At 55.1% G+C, this 22,157-nt stretch overlaps 1 protein-coding gene across 1 annotated transcript in view; it reads left to right on the top strand.

The window, feature by feature from the left end:
* The window catches only part of LOC132437672 (uncharacterized), a 182,470-nt gene that overhangs the window by 145,916 nt on the left and 14,397 nt on the right, over positions 1 to 22,157 (top strand). Inside the window, exons 48-62 of the mRNA XM_060031004.1 lie at positions 2,476 to 2,613; positions 5,283 to 5,445; positions 7,664 to 7,785; positions 8,373 to 8,513; positions 9,951 to 10,064; positions 10,165 to 10,293; positions 10,920 to 11,081; positions 12,446 to 12,610; positions 15,451 to 15,619; positions 16,038 to 16,222; positions 16,450 to 16,542; positions 16,694 to 16,898; positions 18,185 to 18,369; positions 18,451 to 18,548; positions 20,771 to 20,955. Of these exons, the coding sequence (XP_059886987.1) occupies positions 2,476 to 2,613; positions 5,283 to 5,445; positions 7,664 to 7,785; positions 8,373 to 8,513; positions 9,951 to 10,064; positions 10,165 to 10,293; positions 10,920 to 11,081; positions 12,446 to 12,610; positions 15,451 to 15,619; positions 16,038 to 16,222; positions 16,450 to 16,542; positions 16,694 to 16,898; positions 18,185 to 18,369; positions 18,451 to 18,548; positions 20,771 to 20,955 (2,254 nt within the window). The remainder of the gene's footprint in view (positions 1 to 2,475; positions 2,614 to 5,282; positions 5,446 to 7,663; positions 7,786 to 8,372; positions 8,514 to 9,950; positions 10,065 to 10,164; positions 10,294 to 10,919; positions 11,082 to 12,445; positions 12,611 to 15,450; positions 15,620 to 16,037; positions 16,223 to 16,449; positions 16,543 to 16,693; positions 16,899 to 18,184; positions 18,370 to 18,450; positions 18,549 to 20,770; positions 20,956 to 22,157) is intronic.

Raw genomic sequence — 22,157 nt, 5'->3', positions numbered from 1 at the left:
TCCCCTAATCTTTATTTTGAATAATTTCCAACCTATAGAAAAGTTATTGTAGGACAGTGGACATTTACCAATCGGTTTTCTCCCCAGTTTTATTGAGATGTAATTGACATACAGCACTGTATAACTTTAAGATGTACAGCATACTGATCTGACTTACATCTATTATGAAATAACTACAGTAAGTTTAGTCAACATCCATCATCTCATAGAGATACAGAAAAAGAAAAGGAAAAAAAATTATTTCCTTGTGATAAGAACTCTTAGAATCTCCTCTCTTTTTTTTTTAAATTAATTTTTATTGGAATATAGTTGATTTACAATGCTGTGTTACTTTCGGCTGTACAGCAAAGTGATTCAGTTGTACGTATACATATAGCCACTCTTTTTTAGATTCTGTTCCCATGTAGGTCATTACGGAGCATTGAGTAGAGTTCCCTGTGCTCTACAGTAGGTCCTTATTAGTTATCTATTTTATATATGTGTATATATCAATCCCAATCTCCCAATTTATCCCTCCCCCCCTTTCCTCCTTGGTAATCATAAGTTTGTTTTCTGCATCTGTTTCTGTTTTGTAAATTGGTTCATTTGTACCTTTCTCTTCTCTTAACCACTTTCAAATATACCATCCAACAGGGTTAACTGTAGTCATCCTGTTGTACATACATCCCTGGTATTTATCTTGTATCACCAAGTGTTAATATCTTACCACATCTTTCTATTTATACTTACATATGTTATATACATTTGTATATTCGTACACGTATTTTCTGTATTATTGTGAGTTAATATTGAGTTGTTTCTGGAGGCATCTCTTTACTCCTAAATACTGCAGCGAGTATTTCCTATAACAAGGGTATTTTCTTGTATAACACAACAGAATTACAAAATTCAGGAAATTTAACATGTGACATAATACCATTATCGAATATATGGTTCATCATAAAATTTCCCAGTTGTCGCATTCTTTTACAATAATGTTCTTTCGAGCGGTTTTGTTTTGTTTGTTTTAAATCCGGAATGCAGATCAGGATCATCCAGGGTATTCAGTTTCTTAATCTAGAAATTCAGTTTCTTAATCCGAAATCTCTTTAGTTTCTTAATCTAGAACAGAGGTCTGCAAACTTTTACTGTAAAGGGCCAGATAATAAACATTTTAGCCTTTACACCCAATACCCTCTCTGTCGCAACTACTACCATTGTAACAAAAGAGCAGCGACAGACAGTATGTAAATAAATGGGCATGGTCGTGTTCCAATAAAACTTTATTTACAAAATGAGGCAGTGGGCCAAATTTGGCCCAAAGACTGACCCCTGATCTAGAGGTTCTCTTCCCACTGCCTACATTTTATTATTACACTTTTCAGACACTGAAAAATTAAAACAATTTTATAGTGAACACCCACATACCCATCACCTAGGTTTTTTTCATTCATATTTTGTTCTACTTTATCACATAGTTCTCCATCCTTCTTAATTTTTGAGGCATTTCAAAGTAAGTTGCTGATATTGATATACTTGCCCCTAAGCATTTCATTGTCATTAACCACATTAAAGAAGAACTGCATTGCACAACAAGGATTTACTGTGTAGCACAGGGAACTGTATTCAGTATCTTGTAATAACCTATAATGGAGAAGAATCGGAAGCTGTATACCTGAAACACAATATTGTAAATACGCTATAGTTAAGTTTTCAAAAGAACTCCTGCATTGATGATTTTGCAGTGTTCAGGAAGTTGTTTTGCAAAAATCCCCCATTTGAATTTGTCAGATTGTTTGTGTGAGACATGATTCAGGTTGAACGTTTTTGACAGGGGCATCACTAAATTAATGATGCTTCTGGAGAGCTCTTAAGAATACCAGTTCTTGACCCAGTTTCCAGAGGCTCTGTTTTTGTAGGTCTTGGGTGGGGGCCCAGAATCTATATTTTCGGCAGGTGCCCTAAGTGATTCTGCTATCAGCCAGCCTGGAAGTTAGCACATTATTTCATATAGTTTTCATATCAACCCATTAATAAAGTAGGTATCATTATCCCAATTTATCTGATAAGAAAGTGAAGGTGGTTATGGAACTAGCTAGAGGTCATTCATCCCATACCTGCTAGAGCCCGAATTGGGGCCCTGGTCTGTTTAATGCAATGCTTGTGTGTTGTCCTCTGCAGTAGACTGCCCCCTGCTGTTCACAATGGTAATACAACTAGAATTCTTGCCTGCCCGCCCCAGGCTGGTAGCTATCTACAAGTCAGTGTTAACAGCATGAAGGGCACAGGGAGATTGTTGTCATGGCCACACCTGGTGGTCTAAACTGAGCTTCAGGACCCTCGTGTCATCAGAGTTTGTCCCATCCAGGGAGCTGTGCGTCTTTCGGGCCCGGGGCTTTGGGAGGCCGAGCTTGCTTAGTGTGGAGCCAGCATCTTCCTCAGTGTTCCGTCAGAGACTTGGATGAGGAGATCTGACTTGCTTTTCTTCTGGCCCAGCTACGTTACTCTGAGGGTGGAGCCGAGAGCACATTTGCCTTGATGGTGGAGGAGCATCGTTTCCACGTTGGCTCCAGGCTGGTGGCTGCTAAGAACAGTCTCACCAACATCATCACGCTGGAACAGACCTTCCCCCAGGTGCGTGGAGGAGGCTAGAGCCAGGGTTAGGGCAGGCTGGGAGGCTCCTGGGGCAGCCCTTTGAGAAAAGAGGAATTGTCCTGGTTCCTGGGAGGATCCAATGCAGGCAGAGCTGTGATATGGGCAAAATTTGCTGGAGTGGATTCTCAGCTGGCCTCTGTATCCATCCATCCTCCCTCCTTCCCTCCCCTCCCTCCCTCCCTCCCTCCCTCCCTCCCTCCCTCCCTCCCTTCCTTCCTTCCTTCCTTCCTTCCTTCCTTCCTTCCTTCCACATTATTTATTGAGCATCTACTAGGTGCCAGACCAGACACTATTCCAGAAACTGGGGATGTTGCTTAGAACAGGATTGATGAGTCCTTCCTCTCATCAAGTGTACAGTCTAGTGGGGAGATTGACCAACAAAAAAATCAAATAAGAAAATATACCAGATGATGATACATACTATAGAAGAAACAAAATGGGGTGATATGAGTGGGAATTACTGGGGAGCTATTTAGGTGGCCAGGAAAGGCCCCACTAAGGAGATGACATTTGAGCTGGCCGGAGATGACAAGCAAATATCAGCCATTTGAAAATCTGGTGGAAAGAAGATACACAGACGGTCAACAAACACGTGAAAGGATGCTCAGCGTCACTGATCACTAGAGAAAAGCAAATCAAAACCACAGTGAGGTATCACCTCACACCAGTCAGAATGGCCACCACCAAAAAATCTACAAACAGTAAATGCTGGAGAGGGTGTGGAGAAAAGGGAACCCTCATGCACTGTTGGTGGGAATGTAAATTGATACAGCCACTATGGAGAACAGTATGGAGGTTCCTTAAAAAACTACAAATAGAACTACCATACGACCCAGCAATCCCACTACTGGCATATACCCTGAGAAAACCATAATTCAAAAAGAGTCATGTACCACAGTGTTCATTGCAGCTCTATTTACAATAGCCAGGACATGGAAGCAACCTAAGTGTCCATCAACAGATGAATGGACAAAGAAGATGTGGCACATATATACAATGGAATATTACTCAGCCATAAAAAGAAACGAAATTGAGTTATTTGTAGTGAGGTGGATGGACCTAGAGTCTGTCATACAGAGTGAAGTAAGTCAGAAAGAGAAAAACAAATACCATATGCTAACACATATATATGGAATCTAAGAAAAAAAAATGGTACTGATGAACCTAGGGGCAGGACAGGAATAAAGACGCAGATGTAGAGAATAGACTTGAGGACACCGGGAGGGGGAAGTGAGACGGGGGGAAGCTGGGACGAAGTGAGAGAGTGGCATGGACATATATACACTACCAAATGTAAAATAGATAGCCAGTGGGAAGCAGCCACATAGCACAGGGAGATCAGCTCGGTGCTTTGCGGCCACCTAGAGGGGTGGGAGAGGGAGGGTGAGAGGGAGAAGCAAGAGGGAAGGGATATGGGGATATATGTATGCATATAGCTGATTCACTTTGTTATACAGCAGAAACTAACACACCATTGTAAAGCAATTATACTCCAATAAAGATGTTAAAAAAAAGAAGAAAAGAAAAAAGAAAATCTAGTGAAAGAGCATTCCAGGCAGAGGGAACAAGACGTGCAAAGGGCCTGGGCAGGAATGAATTTGGCATATTTGAGGAATGGCCACTGGGCTGGAGCAGAGTAAGTGAGGGGGAAATGGTGGGCAGTAGTGGGAATCCAATCATGCAGGGCATGTCAGGCCACAGGGAGGAGTTTGGATTTGATTCTCTCTGAAATTGGACGCCTTTTGAGGACACTATCCAAGGGGTGCTTTCAGATTCCTCTGGCTGCTGTGTGGGGAGGGACCTACAGGGGACAGCAGAGACAACAGTGAAGAAGCCAGTGAGCAGGGCCAGAATGATGATGTCTTGGACCGAGGTGGGGGCAGTAGTGATGGGCTTTGGAGACATTTAAGAGTCAGTTCCCCTCGTCCCACCAAAAGTCCCCTCCACCCTCCACCTGTGGCACCCACCAGCAGGGAGAGTGCTCCTTGCTGAGCCTTTGCACAGGCTGTTCCTTCTGCCTAGAATGCCCTTCCCTGCTTTGTCCACTTATTTTCTTTGTGTTCCTTTGTCCCTCTAATATCTTTCGTGGCTACTCTTGTCACCTTGTCCCACCATTTTCTGTTTCTGTGACTGTCTCCCCACCAGCCTGGAGGCCCTGAAGGGCCAGGGTCAGTCTTGGTTATCTTTGTACCCCAACCCCCAGCACTGGGTCAAGGACATAATACGTGCTCACTAAATGTTTGAGAAATCCTACTACCAACTGCAGCAGCCCCACATGGCATTGTCCATGGGTCCAGCCCTGGGCTGAGCACATCACACCCATTATATCACTGAAGTTGGCACTGTTATTCTTACCCCATTTTATACACAAGGAAATGAGGCCCAGAGAGGTTGGGAAACTGGCCCAAGGCCACACAGCTTGGAAGTGGAGCTGAGAGGCGGCTGTCCTCTTTACAGGGGGCGTCGGTCTCCTATGTCACACCCCTTGCACCCCGTCACTCCCCTCCCTTACATTATCTGCCCAGCCCAGTAAACTGTTAGAACTTTGTTTCTTGTGTTTCCTCTTCTGAAAGCTTCTCTCCTTTCCTACCCTCAGCGGGAACATGGGCCGGGTTCCCCTGTGACCCAGCTCCATCTTTCTCTTCCAGCTCCACACCCTTCCTGGGGAGCTGGTCCTGCAGACCTCATACGAGCGAGCCCGTGGCACCCGTGTCCTGCACCACATGGTGCTGTGGGACGGCCAGGAGATGGCCATCAACGGGAGCCTCTCCGGGCCCTTCCTCAAGCCCACCGGGACCCTCAGCCTGCAGGGTGAGTCTCCCAGCGGCTGCAGCAGGGGTGGCCCATTCACCCAGTCACTCAGAGCACCATCATTGAGCACCTGCTTATCCCAGGTGCTGTTCCAGGTGCTGGGGATCCACTGGGAAATAAGATGGCCCAGGTCCCCGCCTCCGGGGAGGCAGGCTGTGAGCAGGGACACATACTGAACAAGATAACGTCAGGGTGTCTCCTAGAGAGAAGGACTGAGAAAACAAGCAGGGCTTGGTTTGGGGGCCTGGAGCTCCTCCAGGTGGGGTGGTCGGGGAAGGGCTGTCTCAGGAGGTGATGTTTAAGCTGAGCCCTGAGTGACAAGAAGGTGAAGCTTTGGGGAGATCATTGCAGGCAGAAGGAACAGCAGGTGCAAAGGCCCTGGGGTGGGAACAAGCTTTGTGGCTGGAGCAACAGCAGCAAGGCCAGTGTGACTGGAGTGGACTGAAGGGAGGAGCAGGGGGGAGATGAGGTGGGAGAGGTCAGGGGAGCCAGGTCACACAGGATCCCAGGCCCGGACAAGGAGTTGGGGTTTTACCTGAGTGTGTTAAGACAGGAGGGTAGGGCCAGGGCGTGGAAGGTGTGCCAACTCTGAGCATCCCCGAGAGGTTTCAGAGCTGAGGCCGACAGACTGAAGGTTGGCAGGGGAGGTGAGTGCAGCCCCAATGGTGGCACCCGTGACCCCTGCGGCCCTCCAGGAAACAACCCTGTCCCCAAGGGTCTGTGCATACAGACTGTCAGTTAGTGTTTGAGGAGCCCCCTTAGAGCAGAGCCCGACCTGCTGGCCTGCCAGGCGGGAGACACGGTGCAGACCCTGGCCCCGGGGGACGGCTTGCTGAGTGGCCCAGTGGAGTTCCCCATGATCACGGTTGCCACACATGTGCCCTGCAAGGCAGAGGAAATGAGAAGACCCTCAGCATGCCAGGGCGGTGTGTGTGATGCCCTCGTGTGCATGTGTGAGCGTGTGCGTGCTCGGGGGCCCATGGGTGGGCTGAGCAGTCCGTGGGCCCTGCCAGGTACTTACAGAGCATAGGAGCCAGCAGGTCAGGGGTGGAGGGAATGAGGGGTGTGGCTCTGCATGTGGCATGCAAATGTGGTCAGTGCTCCCTGGACTGGTGACCAGATGATGCCTTGAGAACCAGCTGGTGCCACCGTCTCTGGGCACAGCTCCCCAGAGTCTGTGTGGGGACAGGCAGCACCCCTTCCAGAGGGCTCAGAGGGCAGCATGGTGGCTGTTGTCTGCAATGGGGTCTTGGTGGACTCCTGCTCTGGGGGTCTAGGAAGGCAGGACCAGTTGGTGGCCTCACAGGATGGGATCAAGTGGTGCAGGAGGTCAGGGCAGCTGGACTCAGCCTTAACGGATGAAGGAAGAAAATCTAGGGCAAGGAGACTGTCTGCTGTGAGGCCTCAGCTATGAAGGTACCACCTGAGTCACACCCCAAGGTGGAATGAGATCATGGGGCAGGTGGGTGTGGCCAGGTAGGTGTGGGTCATTCAAAGAGGCCTGGGCAACCATGAGTGTAAGGGACCTGAGAGTGATACAAGAAGGAGACTGTATCAGTCAGCTATTGCTGTGTAACAAATGACCCCAAACTCAGTGACTTATAGTAATAAGCATTTATCACTGCTCATGGGCCTGTGGGTCAGCTGGGCAGCTCTTCTGGTCTTACTCACGCATCAAAGTCAGCCCCAAGTTGGGTAGGTGGTGCTGCTGATCTTGGCTGGGCTTTCTAATGTGTTCGGGGGCCTGGCTGCCTGTCAGCTGGTCTGGGACAGCCTCGACCGAAACATTCAGGTTCTCCTCTGTGTGGTGTCACCGTCCAGCAGGCCAGCCTGGGTTTGTTCTCACAGTGGCTGGTCAGGGATCCCAGAGAGCCAGTGGGAGCTGAGGACGCTTTAGGCCTAGGCTGGGTTTGCCAGTGTCAACTTCAAATTCTACAAGCAAATCACAAGGCCAACCCAGGTTCAAGGGCCAGGGAAACAAATTCCACCTCTTGATGGAGGAGGTACAAAGCCTCGTTGCAGGAGTAGAGATTTGGGGTTCTCACGGGGACACTGAGGGACTATACTGAGTGGTATGGGGACCAAGTGAGGGTGTAGCTTCTGAATTTTGTGCAGATTACCTGAGCGTGTGGCCCCAAAGTGGCCCCCTATACCCTCTCGGCCTCGAGCCGATGTCCTCAGCTCATGTTCCCGCCCCTCCCCGTGTCCCTGCCTGCAGTGGAGCTCACCCACCCGCTGCCGCTCCCCCTGCCTCGGCACTGCAGCCTCCGCCTTGCCTCTGAGCATTCGCGACGCAGCCACCAGGATGACCTGGTCGTGGGCTGGGATGGCAAAAACCAGGTAGGCGTCAGGGCTGGAAGGATACCTGGGAAGCCCACCCTGTGGCCTGAGTGGGGCACTTGGGGCCCTGCCCTGCCCGAGGAGCCTTACAGGGCCAACAGGGCTGGGCCCCAGTCCCCAAGGGACCATCGGAAGGGCACTGGGTGAGAGGAGGAAACCTGGGTCCCAGCACCACCTGGGACAGGAAGACCAGTGGCTGACGCATACTGCAGGCCTCTTGTGTGCCAGGTACATCAGCCCTATTTCTAGAAGATGAAATTGAAGCTCAGAGAGGCATGAGGTCTTGCCCAGAGTCATGGAGCTACTGGAAGGCAGGGCTGGGATTTGAACCCATGAAATGCCTCCAGCCACCACAAGGTGTCACTCCCAGTCCCATCTTTGTCATATGCTTGTCCCCATCTGCTTCTCTCCGTGCCTCAACTTACTCCTCTGCAAAATGGGCTGAAGCTCTTGGAGGGCCTCCCACAGTGCTGGGCCAGCAGCCCTCACTCCCATGACCTTGATGAAGAAGGTTGCCTGCACTGGGTGGTGGGGAGGGGGTTGGCCTCTCTGGGGGAGCCCTCGCCCTCAGCCTGTCCCCTCCCCAGGTGGTGCTGTCCTCCTCTCTTCGTCTGGGAAAGGACGAGCTGGCCGCCCACCTGGCCCTGGCTCACCCCTTCAGCCTCTCCTGGTGGCGGGCTGAGGCCAGTGGCCTTGCTGAGAGCAGGGGTGGCAGGCAGAGCTGGCAGGTGAGCAGGGAGCATCTGAGGGGCCCTGGGTGTAGGAGTCTTGGGGGTTGGTGAGCTGCGTGGCTGAGCCCATGGGTGGGGCATCTGGGACCACATGTGGGGGAGGAGGATCCCACTTGTTCATCAGAGACAAGGACATCTCTGGAATCACAGATTCCTGAAGCTTGGAACCCCAAAGGGACCTTCATTCATTCCTTCATTCCTTCATCGGTACCTTATTAAGCACCTACTGTGTGCCAGGCAGTGTTGAGGTGCAGACACAGTGTCTGCATTGATAAAGCTCACATTTTAGTGGGAGAAACAGTTACAAGCATGTCCAATTCATCACTGAAGTGTCCGTTTGTTCAGTCAGTCACTGCAGGGGTTTGAGCAGGGCAGCTGGACTCTGCATCTGACTGGGAGGCCTTGGGCAGCTCACAGCACCTCCCTAAGCCTCAGTTTTTTTCTTCTGTGAAATGGAAGACAGTAGGCCAGTGTGTGCCAGGCAAAACAGGCAAAAAGACCAAAACTCAAGCAAATGAATGAATAAAGAAATTAAGAGTCGTGGTAAGCACCATAAAGAAAGTAGGGAGGGTGCTAAGAGAGAGAAACATTGCAGTGTGTGGGGGGGGGCTGCTTTAGATGGGGTGGACAGCGAGGGCTTCCTGGAGGAGGTGGTTTGTCAGCTGAGGACCCGCGGATGGGGAGGAGCTGCCTGTGACAAGTTGGAGAAACAGCGCAGTCCAGGCAGGAGGAACAGCAAGCGAAAAGGCCCCGAGGTGGGGACGGGCTGGGCGCTTCAGGGAGAGCCAGAGGCAATTAAGACCAGGACCAAGGAAGCAATGGGGCAGGCGAGGGGGGAGATGAGGTCAGGGGAGGGGCAGCACGCAGGGCCCCTCTCTTGGCTCGGGCTGCCATAGCAAAACAGTCCAGGCTGTGTGGCTTGAACGACAGACATTTATTTCTCACGCTTCTGGAGGCTAGAAGTCCAAGATCAAGGTGCCAGCACTGTCAGGTTCTGGTGAGAGCTCTCTTCCTGGCCTGCAGCCATCTCACTGTGTCCTTACGTGTCGGGGAGAGAGCTCTCTGGGGTCCTTCTTACAAAGACACTCATTCCATCATGACCCCCCCGCCCCAAACCTCATCTAACCCTAATCACCTCCCAATGGCCCCACCTCCTGATGCTGTCACATTGGGGATTAGGGCTTCAACATATGAACTTGTGGGGTGATGTGAGTCCACAGCAGCCCCACGAACCCCAGTGAGGGACGCAGATTTCATTCTGTCTTTGGGAATGATGAGTCTGGGTGTTGAGAATGAGGAGTTTTCCATCTGAACGCCTCTGGCCTCCCAGCCTGAGCGTGGCTCTAAGCTCTTACGAACACGAGCGCAAGAGGAGGCACCGTCTCCACTCCCCACCTCTCTCCTCCGCCCGCCACTGGCCCCATCCCCTTGCAGGTACAGCTTGCCTGGAATGGAGGGCAGCCTGCGACTTTGCAGCTCACCTGGGCCGACAGGTCCTTGGCGCACAGCACCTCCTGGGATGGTTGCGTGGCCACCTCCCCGGGGCAGGTAGGCACTGGCTGCCCTGCTCATCAGGCACAGGCCTTTCGCTAACTCTGAGCCCTGTGTTGCCCTCCCTCCCCCCAGTCACGTCCTCCATCCTCTTCAGCTCCAGGACACCTGGGGCCTGGGCGCCCTCAGGGCCTGTGGGGCCTTAACACAGACCCCAGCCGTGTTCAGCGAGTGGCTCGATCTGTCCTGGGACGGACGCCGGGTGCAGCAGAACCTGACATATGAGGTGAGGCCTGGGGGGTTGGGGGTCCCCACCTGCTTCAGGAAGTGCCTGGCTCTGGGGCCCTAGGGTCCTGGGCGTAAGTGCTAGTTGTGCTGTGGATCCCGGGCAACTCATTTCTCCACTGTGAACCTTGGTTTTCTCATCTGTGAAATGGGTGCAGTAATCCTTCCCTGACTGGAGTGTAGTGAGAGCTCTGGGAGGTAAGGAAAGCAAGACGCCCAGCATGAGGCAAGCACTTGGGGAGCAGACGGGGAAGGAGCTGGTGACGCCAGTGGGCTTCTGGGGAGGGGTGGGGGGAGGTCGGGAGGTCAGGTTTCCAGAGGTGTCAGGGTCAAGGTCTCTCCAGCAGCACCGCCTGCCTGGGGCTCCTGATGGGCTATGGAGAGACAGGGACAGCTAGCCCTGGAAGTCCCCTTGCCCCTTCTGGGTCTCCTTAGGCCCAGTCCCCCTCAGTCTCCCAACAGAAGTCCTGCTCAGAGTGTAAACGGCTGCTGTGGGGGCTGACCAGGGCTCTGATGGTGGCATTTCTGGCATCTCCCTCCTCTTGTGAGGGTCTCCTGACTGCCGCTGGCCATGGGCACTCTCTCTTCTGGGACGAACCCCCATCCCACGGTGCCTTCTCCTTCCAGAGGCACCAGCCGTCCCGCCCGGACAAAATCCGTGCAGAGGCCGCACTGGAGCGTGTCCTCACGGCCTCCTGCGCCACGCAGAGTTTCCAGGGAGTCATGGAGACTGACTATGCCCACTGGCTGCGCCATTCCCTGCATCTGGGGCTCTGCCACCTGCCCAGGGTGAGTCTGTCCCAGGGAAAGGCCCAGGGACCCTGGTGGTGAGGAGAGAGGAGGGTGCCCGCCCAGGTCAGGGGTGTGAGTGAGGGAGCTGGATGCCATCATCACAGCTCTGAACATGCCACTGGGCGACCCTGGGCAGGGCTCTCTCCTCTCTGAACATCCAGTGCTTCATCTGAAGGATGGAAGATGCAGTTGGTTCCAGCATGTAGGGTGATTGTGAAATTTAAGATGTGACACTGGGAGAGTGCTCAACGCATAAACAAAAGCTGCTGCTTTCGTCATTATTGTTAGGGGGAGGTGTTGGGGCCCCTATGCCCCCAACATTCCCCCGAGTTTGTTAGCTGGTTGATTGGTCTTTCCTGCATTCTTTCCACCCTTCCTTCCGCCCACCCACCCACCCATCTTCTCAACCATCCAAACATCCATCCATCCATCTACCCACCCTCCCATCCTCCCTCCCATCCCTCCATCCATTCATCCCTCCATCCTCCCATTCCCCACATCCCAGGGGTCAAACGTTTTCTGTAGAGAGCCAGATGGTAAGTATTTTACGTCTTGCAGACCATATGGTCTCTGTTGCAACTCTGGCATTGTGTCATGAAAGCCACCACAGATGACATGTAAATGAATGGGTGTGGCCATTCCCAATAAAAATCTATCTACAAGGAGAGGCAGTGAGCCAGCTTTGGCCCATGAGCCACAGTTTGCCAACCCCCAATCTGTTCATCCATTCAGAAAGCATTTGTAAGTCTTACCTCTGCCAGGCTCTGTTCTAGGTGCAGGGGCAAGGACGGTGAAAGGGACAGACGAGGTGCCTGCCCTCCTGAAGCTCACAGTCCAGTGGGTAGAAGAAGAAAACACAGACAAGGTGCACGATATGCAGTCAGGTGTGGTGAATGCTGTGAAGGAATGAAGCAGGGAGAGTGGACAGGGGACTGCAGGGGGCCTTGCTGACGAATGCAAACTGCAGCGGGAACAGCCAGTGCAAAGGCCCTGTGGCAGGAGCATGCTTAGAGTGTTCGAGGAACACAGGGTGGCCCTTATAGAGAGAGCGAGAGGGCGAGGTTAGGAAGATAACGCAGACCCATAGGACCCGCCAAGGAGACCGGCTTCTCCTCTAAGCGCAATGGGAAGGCAGAGGCTTTGAGCCGGGGGGCAGTGTCTGATTTGCATTTTTTTAAAACTTAGCCTGGCTGCCAAGTGGAGGAGGGGCTGTGGGCTGGGGCAGGAATGGAGGCTGGGAGACCTGATAGGCTATTGTGACAGTCCTGGCATGAGGGCTAGTAGCCTGGACCAGGGCATAGGGAGAGGAAGCTGTGCTCCTGCACCTCCCTGACCACTGACACCCCACCCTTTCGTTCCAGGCCCTCTCGGTCTCCGGGGAGCACACCTTGGGCAGCGGTGGGCTTCTGCTACACTCCAAATGCCAGCTGGGCCTCGCCCCAGACCCAGACCACAGCCTGCACCTCAGCCTGACCCTCCGCAACCACAGCAGGCCCCGGATGCCTCACTTCTCCGGGGAGCTAGAGGTAAGGTGGCTGGGTCGGGGCTGCCCACCCCATAGGCAGGATACTCTGATGTCCCTCTGTCTCTCTCTGCCCAGTGGACCACCACTGCCTGGGTGGCCCTGCCATCTAGTGGCCAGTATTAGAACTGCAGACTGGCACCCTAGTGGGGACCTGAGCTTAACTGTAGGTGGGACCCCCTGTGGCTGGCCCCCCCGCCCTGAGCAGCTCCTCTGCTGCCCCAACATCAGCCCTTCCTATAACCGAGAGGCAGTGGCTGGACTCCCAGGGTTTGAATCCCAGCCCAACCTCTTCCTGGCTAGCAACGTACTTCGCCCCGCTGTGCCTCAGTTCCTTCGCCTGTAAAGTGGCGGATAATCATTGCACCTACACTACCTCCCATGGCATTAACATTGCAGGGATTAAGTATGTTACTATGTATAGATTGCTTAGAATAGTGCCTGATACAAAGCAGCCACTAAGTAAGTATTAGCTGCTATTATTATTAGCTATTATTGGCCGAGTCTTCTCCTACCCCTTCCACCTCCCAGCAGCCCAGGGAGGTAGAAGGGGGCAGAGCCAGGTTCAACACCTGCTCTGCTCCCACCTGGTCAAGGGCTATTGGGAAGGGACCTCTTTGAGCCCCATTTCCTCATCTGTAAGTGGGGATCAGGTATATTTCACAGGGTGGTCAGTGGGGTTCTGGGCACCCCTCCCCTCCCCCCACACAGCACGGGCATACAGGAGGTGCTCCACAAGTGCTGTCATCCACCCATCTCTGTGTCTCCCTGGCTGGGTGACCTTGACCTTGTGACTTTCCCTCTTCAAGCCTCAGTCTTCTCTGTCAAATGGGAACAAATCCCATGTCCTTTGCAGAATTGGGAGGAAAAGAAACAGAGTTTGCACAGCACGGGCACACAGTAGGTGCTCATGAGATGGGATTTTCCTTCCACATCCAATACAGGATGAGGCATTTCTGTGTCAGGAGCTCACTCAGCTCCTGTTTCCGAGCCCAGGAGCAGTGGCAGTTTCAAAAGAGTTTTCCTTTCTGAGTTTCGCCAAGGCTGGCTCTCGTTTCCCCGTTTGCCAGCCAGGCCCCCAGCCACTCCCGCACCTGTAATCCGGGTGCCCCAAGGCTCACTTCCCCAGAATCGGAGGACTGGGAGTGAGCCCCGTGGGGCCCAGCCCGCGGGGGGCGGCCAGGGAGTGGCTGGTCCTCCTGCTTCCATCCCGAGCATGTGCGTAGCTGGTTCTAACCGCTTCTCCCTTGCCCACCCCCTCTCTGCTTGCCCCATTTTGGGGTCCGTGGTGTGGAGAGAGGCCTTTCACAGCCTTGTTTGGTCTCTACACCAACCCGGTGGAGAAGAGGGACAGATTCGGGAGGTCAGGCGCTCACCCCGGCTGCTGGGGCGCTCGCCACTCAGTGACAGTGACTAGGACGGACACCTCAGCTGTGGTCTGCAGGACACCCTGCCTCAGGCTCACCTCATGCACTGTGAAATCCCCTAAGGATTCCTGGGCTCCACCCCTCCCACCCACTTAGGAAGCTGCATGTTCAGTGAGCACCCTGAATTGGATTCCTAGGGCTGCTGTAACAAATTAGCCCCAACTCAGTGGTTTAGCACGACAGAAATTTCTTCTTTCACAGTTCTGGAGGTTAGAAATCTAAAATCAAGGTGTCAGCAGGGTTACGCTCCCTCCAGAAGCTCCAGGAAAGAATCCTTCCTCACCTCTTCCAGCTTCTGGGGGCTGCCAGCAATCCAGGCGTTCCTTGGCTGTGACTGCATTATTCCAATCTGTCTCTGTCTTCACATGGCCTTCTTATAAGGACACCAGTTATTGGATTTAGAGCTTACCCTAACCCAGTATGACATCATCATAATTTTATTTCATCTACAAAGAACCTATTTCCAAATAACATCACATTTACAGGTACCAAGGGTTAGAACTTCAACAGATCTTTTTGAGGAATATAAGCCCATAACACACCTCCTACACACACACACACACACACACACAGACACACACACACACACACACTGATTCCTGATAAATTTTGAGAACCACCATTCTATATCTGATCTTATAGATTTTGAACCTGAGGCCCAGAGAGGGTAACACACTTACTCAAGGCTGCACAGCTTGTTAGCTGCAATATCTGGACTAGAATACAGAGCAGCTGAATTCAGGCCAGAGGTGGCTCCCCTCCCCTACAACGGCTTCTTAATCAGCCCATTGGCCTCCCCCCTGCAAGGTCTCCCTAGGGTTCCTTCTCTTAAGGCCTCTGAGGCTTTTCCTGCCTTTGCCCCACCCCATTCGAAACCCTCCTGTCTTGTGTCCCCTTCCCTCAAGGCTGGTGGCTGCAAGGGCTGGGATGAATGCTCAGTGCCGGCCTTTATGGCAGGTGCTACCCACGATGTCTTCCTTGAACTTGCGGAGACATTTGCAGTGGTTCTCATGCAAACATGGAAAACCTGGCCTGCAGGTGGAGACACCTGGGCACTGGGAACGTAAAAATGCCAGTGCCCAGCCCCTCCCCCAATCAGTTAAGTCCGAATCTCCGGGGTGAGGCCTCGGCAGCAGGAATTTTTAAGCTACTTGGATGCTGTGCGCTGTGCTCGGTTAGGTCCCTGGATATGGATTTTAATAAGCATTTTCTGCAGTTGGTAGGATTCTGAGCCCTGTGGCAGGGGTGTAAGGTGGGGGGACCCAGTGCCCCTGAAGATGTGGAGGCGGGCGGGCATTGCCTTTTCCCTGCAGGTTCAACCTCACCCTCCTCAGCCACCTCTCCCTGGGCCTGGGGCCAACAGGGGCCAGAGGCCAGAGGCCAGGCTGCACTCAGGCCTCTGCCCTTCGCCTCCCAGCTCCGCGGCCCCAAGGCTCAGCAGTTTGGCCTGCTGGGTCGGGTCTCCACCTCAGCTTCTCGAAGCTTGGTCCAGCTGGAGGGAAATGTGGACGACGGGGACGAGAAAGTGAGGCTGTTGGTGTCCCGGGCCCCGAACTGCTTCCAGGCCTCGGTGGCCCACAAGGAAGGTGAGTGGAGGTACTGGTGTGGCTCAGCGGCCTGGCCAAGGCCCCAGCTTGGCCCAAGAGTGGACAGAGATTGGGGTGCTGAGAGCTCGAAGTCAGAGGAAACCCTGGTAGGACTTGGTGGTACCCCCAGCTTGGAGGTGATGATGAGCTTCCTGTGGTCACCTGTGGTGCCAGGAGAGGCTGGGTAAGTCTGGACCAGAGGTGGGTGTGGGCTGGGGGATGGGGCAGAAACCAGGTTTCAGGGGTTTGGAGGTTGATTTAGGCAGTTCAGTTCAAGGCCCTCAAATCCTTGGGCCTTTGAGACTCTGCCTGTGGGCAGTGGGGAGCTACAGAAGGCTGTGGAGAGCGGGAGGAGTGGGCAGCTGGGAGGCAGATGGACGAGTCCTGGGTACAACGGCGGGTCCCTTCCTGGCCCCAGGGAGCCAAGAGGAGAGTGTGGTGCTGCGGGCATGTGCCCACAGGCGGACTGCGGAGGTGGAGGCCCTGCTCCAGGACAGCGGGCAGCCCATCCAGCCCCTGGGACGCCTGACCCTGCAGGCTGCCAACCAGAGCCTCCGCTTGGCTGCACACGGCTGCCAGGGGACCCTGCTGGGCCACGTGGAGGTGAGAGGGCCAGGGGCTGGGGGGAGGGGTGTTATTCCTACCCCCCACCCCCACCCTGCCCGGGCAGAGGCCACAGGACCAGGATCCCTAAGTCCAGGAGTACCAAGGAAACCAGAGGCAGACAGCCCGTAGTGTGGCCAGCACGTCCTTGGGCGTTGCTGCCAGCACCGAGAGCATTCTGTCCACTTCGTTCCCGTGAGGCCCAGCCTGTCCCTCTGTGTCTGCAGTCCAGGGTGGCTGCTCTTGGGTCCCAGGTGCAAGCCCGGCTGGAGGAGAAGATCCATGGCTTGGACGCCTACGTGAGAAGGTTCCAGCGCCTGGTGGGTAGAGTGCACTGTGATGTCGGGGGCACCCTTGGAGAACGGGAGGGAGCGTGAGGCTGTGGGAGGTCACCCCTCTGGCTCGTCCCGGGCCTCCCTCATGGACATGAGGGTCTTCTGGAGCTTTCTGTGCCCCCGTTCCCCTGCCCAGGTGCAGCCGGCGGGTGCCCTGGATGGCGTGGCAGGCCCCCTTCTGCAGCTGTGCCAGGCGGGGCTGGGGGCCGTGCGGGAGAGCGGCCGGGCGGTGGCCGCGCTGTGGGACCAGAGCCGGGCCAGGCAGGGGCTGACACACCGCGTGCCGCTCTACCTGGAGAGGCTGCAGGCAGGGCTGGAGCAGCTGCGGGATGAGCTGGAACGTGAGTGCAGGAGTCAGGGCGTGACCGTGCACCCAGATCCACACCTGATCCCAGGGCCCCCGACCCCAGGCCCCTCACGCTCGGCCTGGGCTACTGGTTCAACCAGAAAGGCCGCCTGATTTCTGGCAGGCCTGCAGCCCAACTTCCTTTAGACCCTCTGCCTTATTTCTCATGGATCTAGAGCCTTCAGACTTTTGGAACAGTGTCCATTCTTGTCAGTCTCCAAGCTCATAGCCCTCATGCCTGCTGCCTTATCTCTTCTGGGACTGCTGCCCAAGTTTCTTCGGTCCCCGCCTGATTTCTCTTGGGTATAGAGCCTTACTTCTATTAGGCCCACTGCCGTAGATTCTAGGGCCTATTTCCGGTTCTGTGATACGCACCAGTGAGACCGTGCGGGTCGTGAAGGCTGCTGTCCCGAGCGCCCTCCTGGCGGTGCTGGGACCCCCCCCGCAGCCTCTCCCAGGAGCACCAGGGCTGACAGCTGGCCCAGCAGGGAGCCCCAGGACCCTGCCCAGCACCAGGGCGGCCGTCCCTCTGACTGGCCAGTGCTCGGGCCAGACAGGCTATTAAATGTACTCTCACCCCTGCTTGTGTCCCTTTGTCAGAATCCCAGGGCCACCCCCAGCCTCGTGATTCACTAGGACTCACAGCTCTCAGGACATAGTTGCACCCATGGCTATGATTTGCTACAAGGACAGGATACAGAGCCAGGTGGCGGAGGGACAGGTGCAGGGGAGGTTCTAGGGAGACCAAGCACGAGCTTCCAGACTCCTCTCCCAGTGGGGGCACACAGGACTCCCTCCACTCCCCCAGCTTTGAATTGTGACAACACGTGTCAAACGCTGTCTGCCAGGGGAGCTCGTTAGAGACCCTGCACCCAGGCTTCTCACTGGGGGCTGGTCACGTAGGAGCCTCTGCCTGGCACAGACCAACATTCCAGACTCGCAGAAGGAAAGGGGGTGTTCAGCATAAACCACATTGTTCGTGCAATCCAGGCACAGTGAGGCCCTCTTATCAGGTCTGGGAATGGTGGGAACCCCCAGAATCCAGCCAGGGCTGACCCTGTGAACAGGCCTTGCAGTTGGGCAGTCTCAGGCCTGCCGGGCTAGCTCTTTTCCAGTCTCTAGTGCCACCACCTCATTCCAGGTCACAGGTCCTGTTTCCTTCCTGGAGGCCCGGGTTGTCGGGGGGCTGGTTTTCCTTTGTGGGCCTGGGATGCGGGTAGCGGCATCTCACCTGCCACCAGGACCGGGAGGCCTCACGGTGGGTGGTGGCTGCCTTTGCAGGGCCCCTGGCCACGCTGAAGGATGCCTACTTGGAGGTGACAGTGCAGCCCCTGGACAAGGTGTGGCAGGAGCGGGCCGAGGAGGCCGTGCAGCGGCTGCAGGCCTGGGTGTCCGGGACGCCGGGGACCTGGGGGTCCGGGCCCATCGCGGCGGCGCTGGAGGCCACGAGGGGCGCCCTGGAGCTGGTGAGGTGGGGCGAGGGGGAGGGAGGCGGCCCTGCGGGCAGGGATGGCCCTGACGGCTCTCACTGCCCCCACCTGCTCCAGGCCACCCACCAGATGCTGTCTTGGGCTGAAGCTGTGTTCTCACAGGCACTGAGGCGGCTCTGCAAACCCTTGCTGGACCTGTACAGCTTCTCAGCCAGGTAACTTGTCCCCTCTGCGGTCCTGCCCCACGCCAGGCACACCCTCCGTCTCATCTGCTCCCCTGACAGCCCTTCCATAAGACATTTTCAGCCCATTTTACAGATAAGGAAACTGAGGCTTATTCTTCATTCCGCGGATATTTTATGAGCACTGTCTTTGAGCAGGCGCTGTTTTAGGTTTGCAGACACAGCGGCGAGTGGGATAGATCCTGGCCCTCACGAGGGCCATGGCTGAGCAGGGAGACGGTCACTGAACACAATGACCAGGTTATCTACCCTCAGGGGCGGCAGGCCTTCCTATAAAGGGCCAGAGAGTGATGTGTTCAGGATTTGTAGCCCGATGGTCTCTCACGTAGCCTTCGTTTTTTGTTTTTGTTAAGGATCCTTTAAACAGTAAAAGCCATTCTTAGCTTGCCGGCCATTCCAAAGGGCACAGGTTGGATTCGGCCACGGACCACAGTCTACCGACCTCTGAGCTAGTATGTTAGGTACCAAGTGCTACAGAAAAAAAAAGGCAGGACATGTGGGTTGATGGGGGCATTTTATTTTTATTTTTTAAACCTTTTTGTTTATTTTGGCTGGGGGGCACGTGGGATCTTAGTTCCCCAACTAGGAATCCAACCCGTGCCCCCTGCAGTGGAAGCGCAGAGTCTTAACCACTGGACGGCCAGAGAAGTCCCCGATGGGGGCATTATAAAGAGTGAGGCTGTGGTTAGCTTCAGTGAGAAGGTAGCATTTGAGCAAGGGCTTGAAGGGTGAGGGAGTGAGCCGGGTGCACATCATGGGAAGAGCGTTCCAGGCGGAGGGCACAGCTGGTGCAAAGGCCCAGGGGTGGGAGTGCACTTCCTGCTTGAGGAATCTGAAGGAAGCCAGGGGGCTGGAGTGGAGAGTGGAGGAGTCGCGGGGGGTGGCAGGGGGGCGGGTAACGGGTTCCGGGCAGCCTGGGGCCTTTGTCTCTTACTCTGAAATGGGAACACACAGGAGATTTTGAGCTGAGGAAGGACATGAGCTACCTTTCATCTAAAAAGATTCCTCTGGCCCCAGTGTTGAGAATAAAGACTGGGGGCAGGGAGGGGGATAGAAGCAGGGAGCCCAGTTTAGAATGGTCCAGGCGAGATGGGAGAGTAGCTGCGCCAAGCAGTGGCAGCCGCGGAGGGGGTGCGAGGCAGTCAGGTTCCGGGTGTTGTAAGGACAAGCCTGTAGGATTGGTTGACAGATCGGATGTAGGTGGTGAAAGAGAAGAGCCAGGGATGACCCCCAGGGTCTTGGCTTTGATGACTGGAAGGATGGAGGGTCCATCTACGGAGTGATGGGGATGACTGGTGTGCAGGGAGCAGCTTGGAGCTCTGTTGGTTTCCTGTGGCTACCACAGCAAATGACCACAAGTTCAGTGGCTTAAGCGACACAGCCGTGTTCTCGTGTGGTTCTGGAGGTCAGAAATTCAAAATGAATGTCAGATTCCTCCGAGAGGCTCAGGGCATAGCCCTTCCCTTCCCAGCCCCTGCAGGCTGCCTGCTTGCCTCGGCTCGTGGCCCCCACCTCCATCTTCAAAGCCAACAGGGCAGCATCTTCTCCCCTCTGACTGGTGTCCTTATGTCTTCTCTCTGACCCTCCTGCCTCTCTTATAAGGTCCATTGTGATTCCATTGGCCACCTGGAAATCTGTCTCAAAATCTTTAGTGTAGTCACACCTGCAGCGTCCCTTTGGCCTCCTAAGGTAACACAGTCATAGGTTCCAGGAACCTGGGCGTCTTTGGGGCTGTTGCTCAGCCTGCTGTGGTGGGAGTGGGTGTCCGGAGCTCTTTCCGACCTGCTGAGTTTGAGACGCCATCAGGACACCCCACGGAGGCAGCTTTCTGAGGCCTGGGCCGTAGAGCGATTTGGAGGTTTTGGAGGCGTCACTGGCCCTGAAGGAGCAGCAGAGCCAGCTTCAGGGACAGGCCTGAGGAGCCCCTTCCCCACACAGGCCGGAGGCCCCGCCAAGGCACATACGTTCAGGCCCCTGGCAGGAGATCAGATGCCTGCGTCCTTAAAATAGGACAGTCATTTCTACCCCCAGCCTCCACCTCACAAACAAAGCCTGTGCCCTCCCTAAGAGGCTGACGTTCCGTGGAGGTCAGCTTGCGCCGGACCCTTACATGGCCATCCTGCGGCCGCGGAAAGTGAGGCTCCGACAGGCACGACTTGTGCTGGGGTCTCCCAGCTCCTCTGTGCTCCCTCCAGGGACCACTCAGTGGTGGTGACACTGCCGATGCTGCCTGCAGGGGACGAGCCCCTGGACGTGGCCCGGGTGACCAGCCACCTGGTGGAGGAGAAGCTGCTGCGGCCACTCCGAGAGCTGTATGGGACCAGCGTGCTGGCCGAGTACCACCGGCTCAAACACCGTCTGCTGGGGGCCCCCTCTGGATGTGAGTCCTACGCCGCCCTCCTCCCCGGGACCCCTCTACCCTTTGGAACGTGGCAGCAGGACCTGGCAGGGCCAGATAGACAGTGGGACCATCCCCTAGTAGTACAGGGAAGCCTTAGCATTGTAGTGCTGGGCCCATCTGATCCCAGGCTGATTCCAGAGGTTACTGGGCTTCCCAACGTCAAACAGGATGAGGGTTGGGCTGCAGATCCAGGCTTTTGTCCAGAAAGTAAAAGCCTGAGCCTGGAACCCAGCACGGAGGCGTGGCGAGGGACTGAGGGCCAGGGCCAGCTCCCTCCAGGCAGACTCTGCAGGAGAAGCACCAGGCAGACCTCCAGTTGCAGCCGCAAGGCCACTAATTGAGTCCAGACTGTCCGTCAGGCAAGGCCCGGAGCCACAGGCAGTGCTGGGACCAGACGCAACTCTGGGGGCCCTGGGGGCTTGGAGCCCCTGGAGTTTGCATCCGCTGCCCTGAGTGCGATCTGGTGAGTCTCCTCACCTCTCTGTCACCTGGAGGGGGCAACGTGGCTCACCGGTGTGGTAACGTGTGTGCCTTTGGTGCCCAGCAGGGTCTCAAGTCAGTGGGAAAGCTTGGCAAGGACTGGTGTGTAGCATCGGGTCTTGTGATCTCACAGGTGGGAACGCGGAGGCTTGGGCAGGTGGGAGCTCCCCCAGAGTCTGGGGGTACTTGTCTGCTAGGCAGCGTGGCGACTGGAAACAGCCTGGTCTTTGGGTTCCATGTGTGCGACCTGGGACTGGCCTGTGACCTTCAGCTCTGACACCTGACAAGGGGCTCCTAGTGCCCTCCTCGTGAGGCCATCGTGGGCTGGCACGGGCCAGCAGCTGCCGGGCACCTGGCCTGGGCGTGTGTTTGACGGGTGGGGCTTCTCTTACCCGACCCCCACGCAAGCCTCTGCTTCGCAGCAGCGCTGGCTCGGGGGGTCCGAACTACCCTCTCTCGGGCCCCCTCCTGCCCACCGTGAAGAGGGCTGGGCCTGGCCCACGCGGCACCTCCCTCCTGTTGGATGGAGCCTTTGGCCGTACTTTTTTTTTTTTTTAATGAAGACATTTGACTTTTGTGGGGGCATTCTGTTGTTTCTTTTGTACAAAAATATTTATTTGGCTTCATTGGGTCTTAGTTGTGGCATGCAGGATCTTTCCTTGCAGCGCACAGGCTTCTCTCTAGTTGTGGCACGTGGGCTC

This window comes from Delphinus delphis, chromosome 15 (genome assembly GCF_949987515.2).
Source record: "Delphinus delphis chromosome 15, mDelDel1.2, whole genome shotgun sequence".
NCBI classification, from domain to species: domain Eukaryota; kingdom Metazoa; phylum Chordata; class Mammalia; order Artiodactyla; family Delphinidae; genus Delphinus; species Delphinus delphis.
The sequence above is the reverse complement of the archived record's forward strand: the minus strand, read 5'-3'. Positions and strand labels throughout refer to the sequence as shown.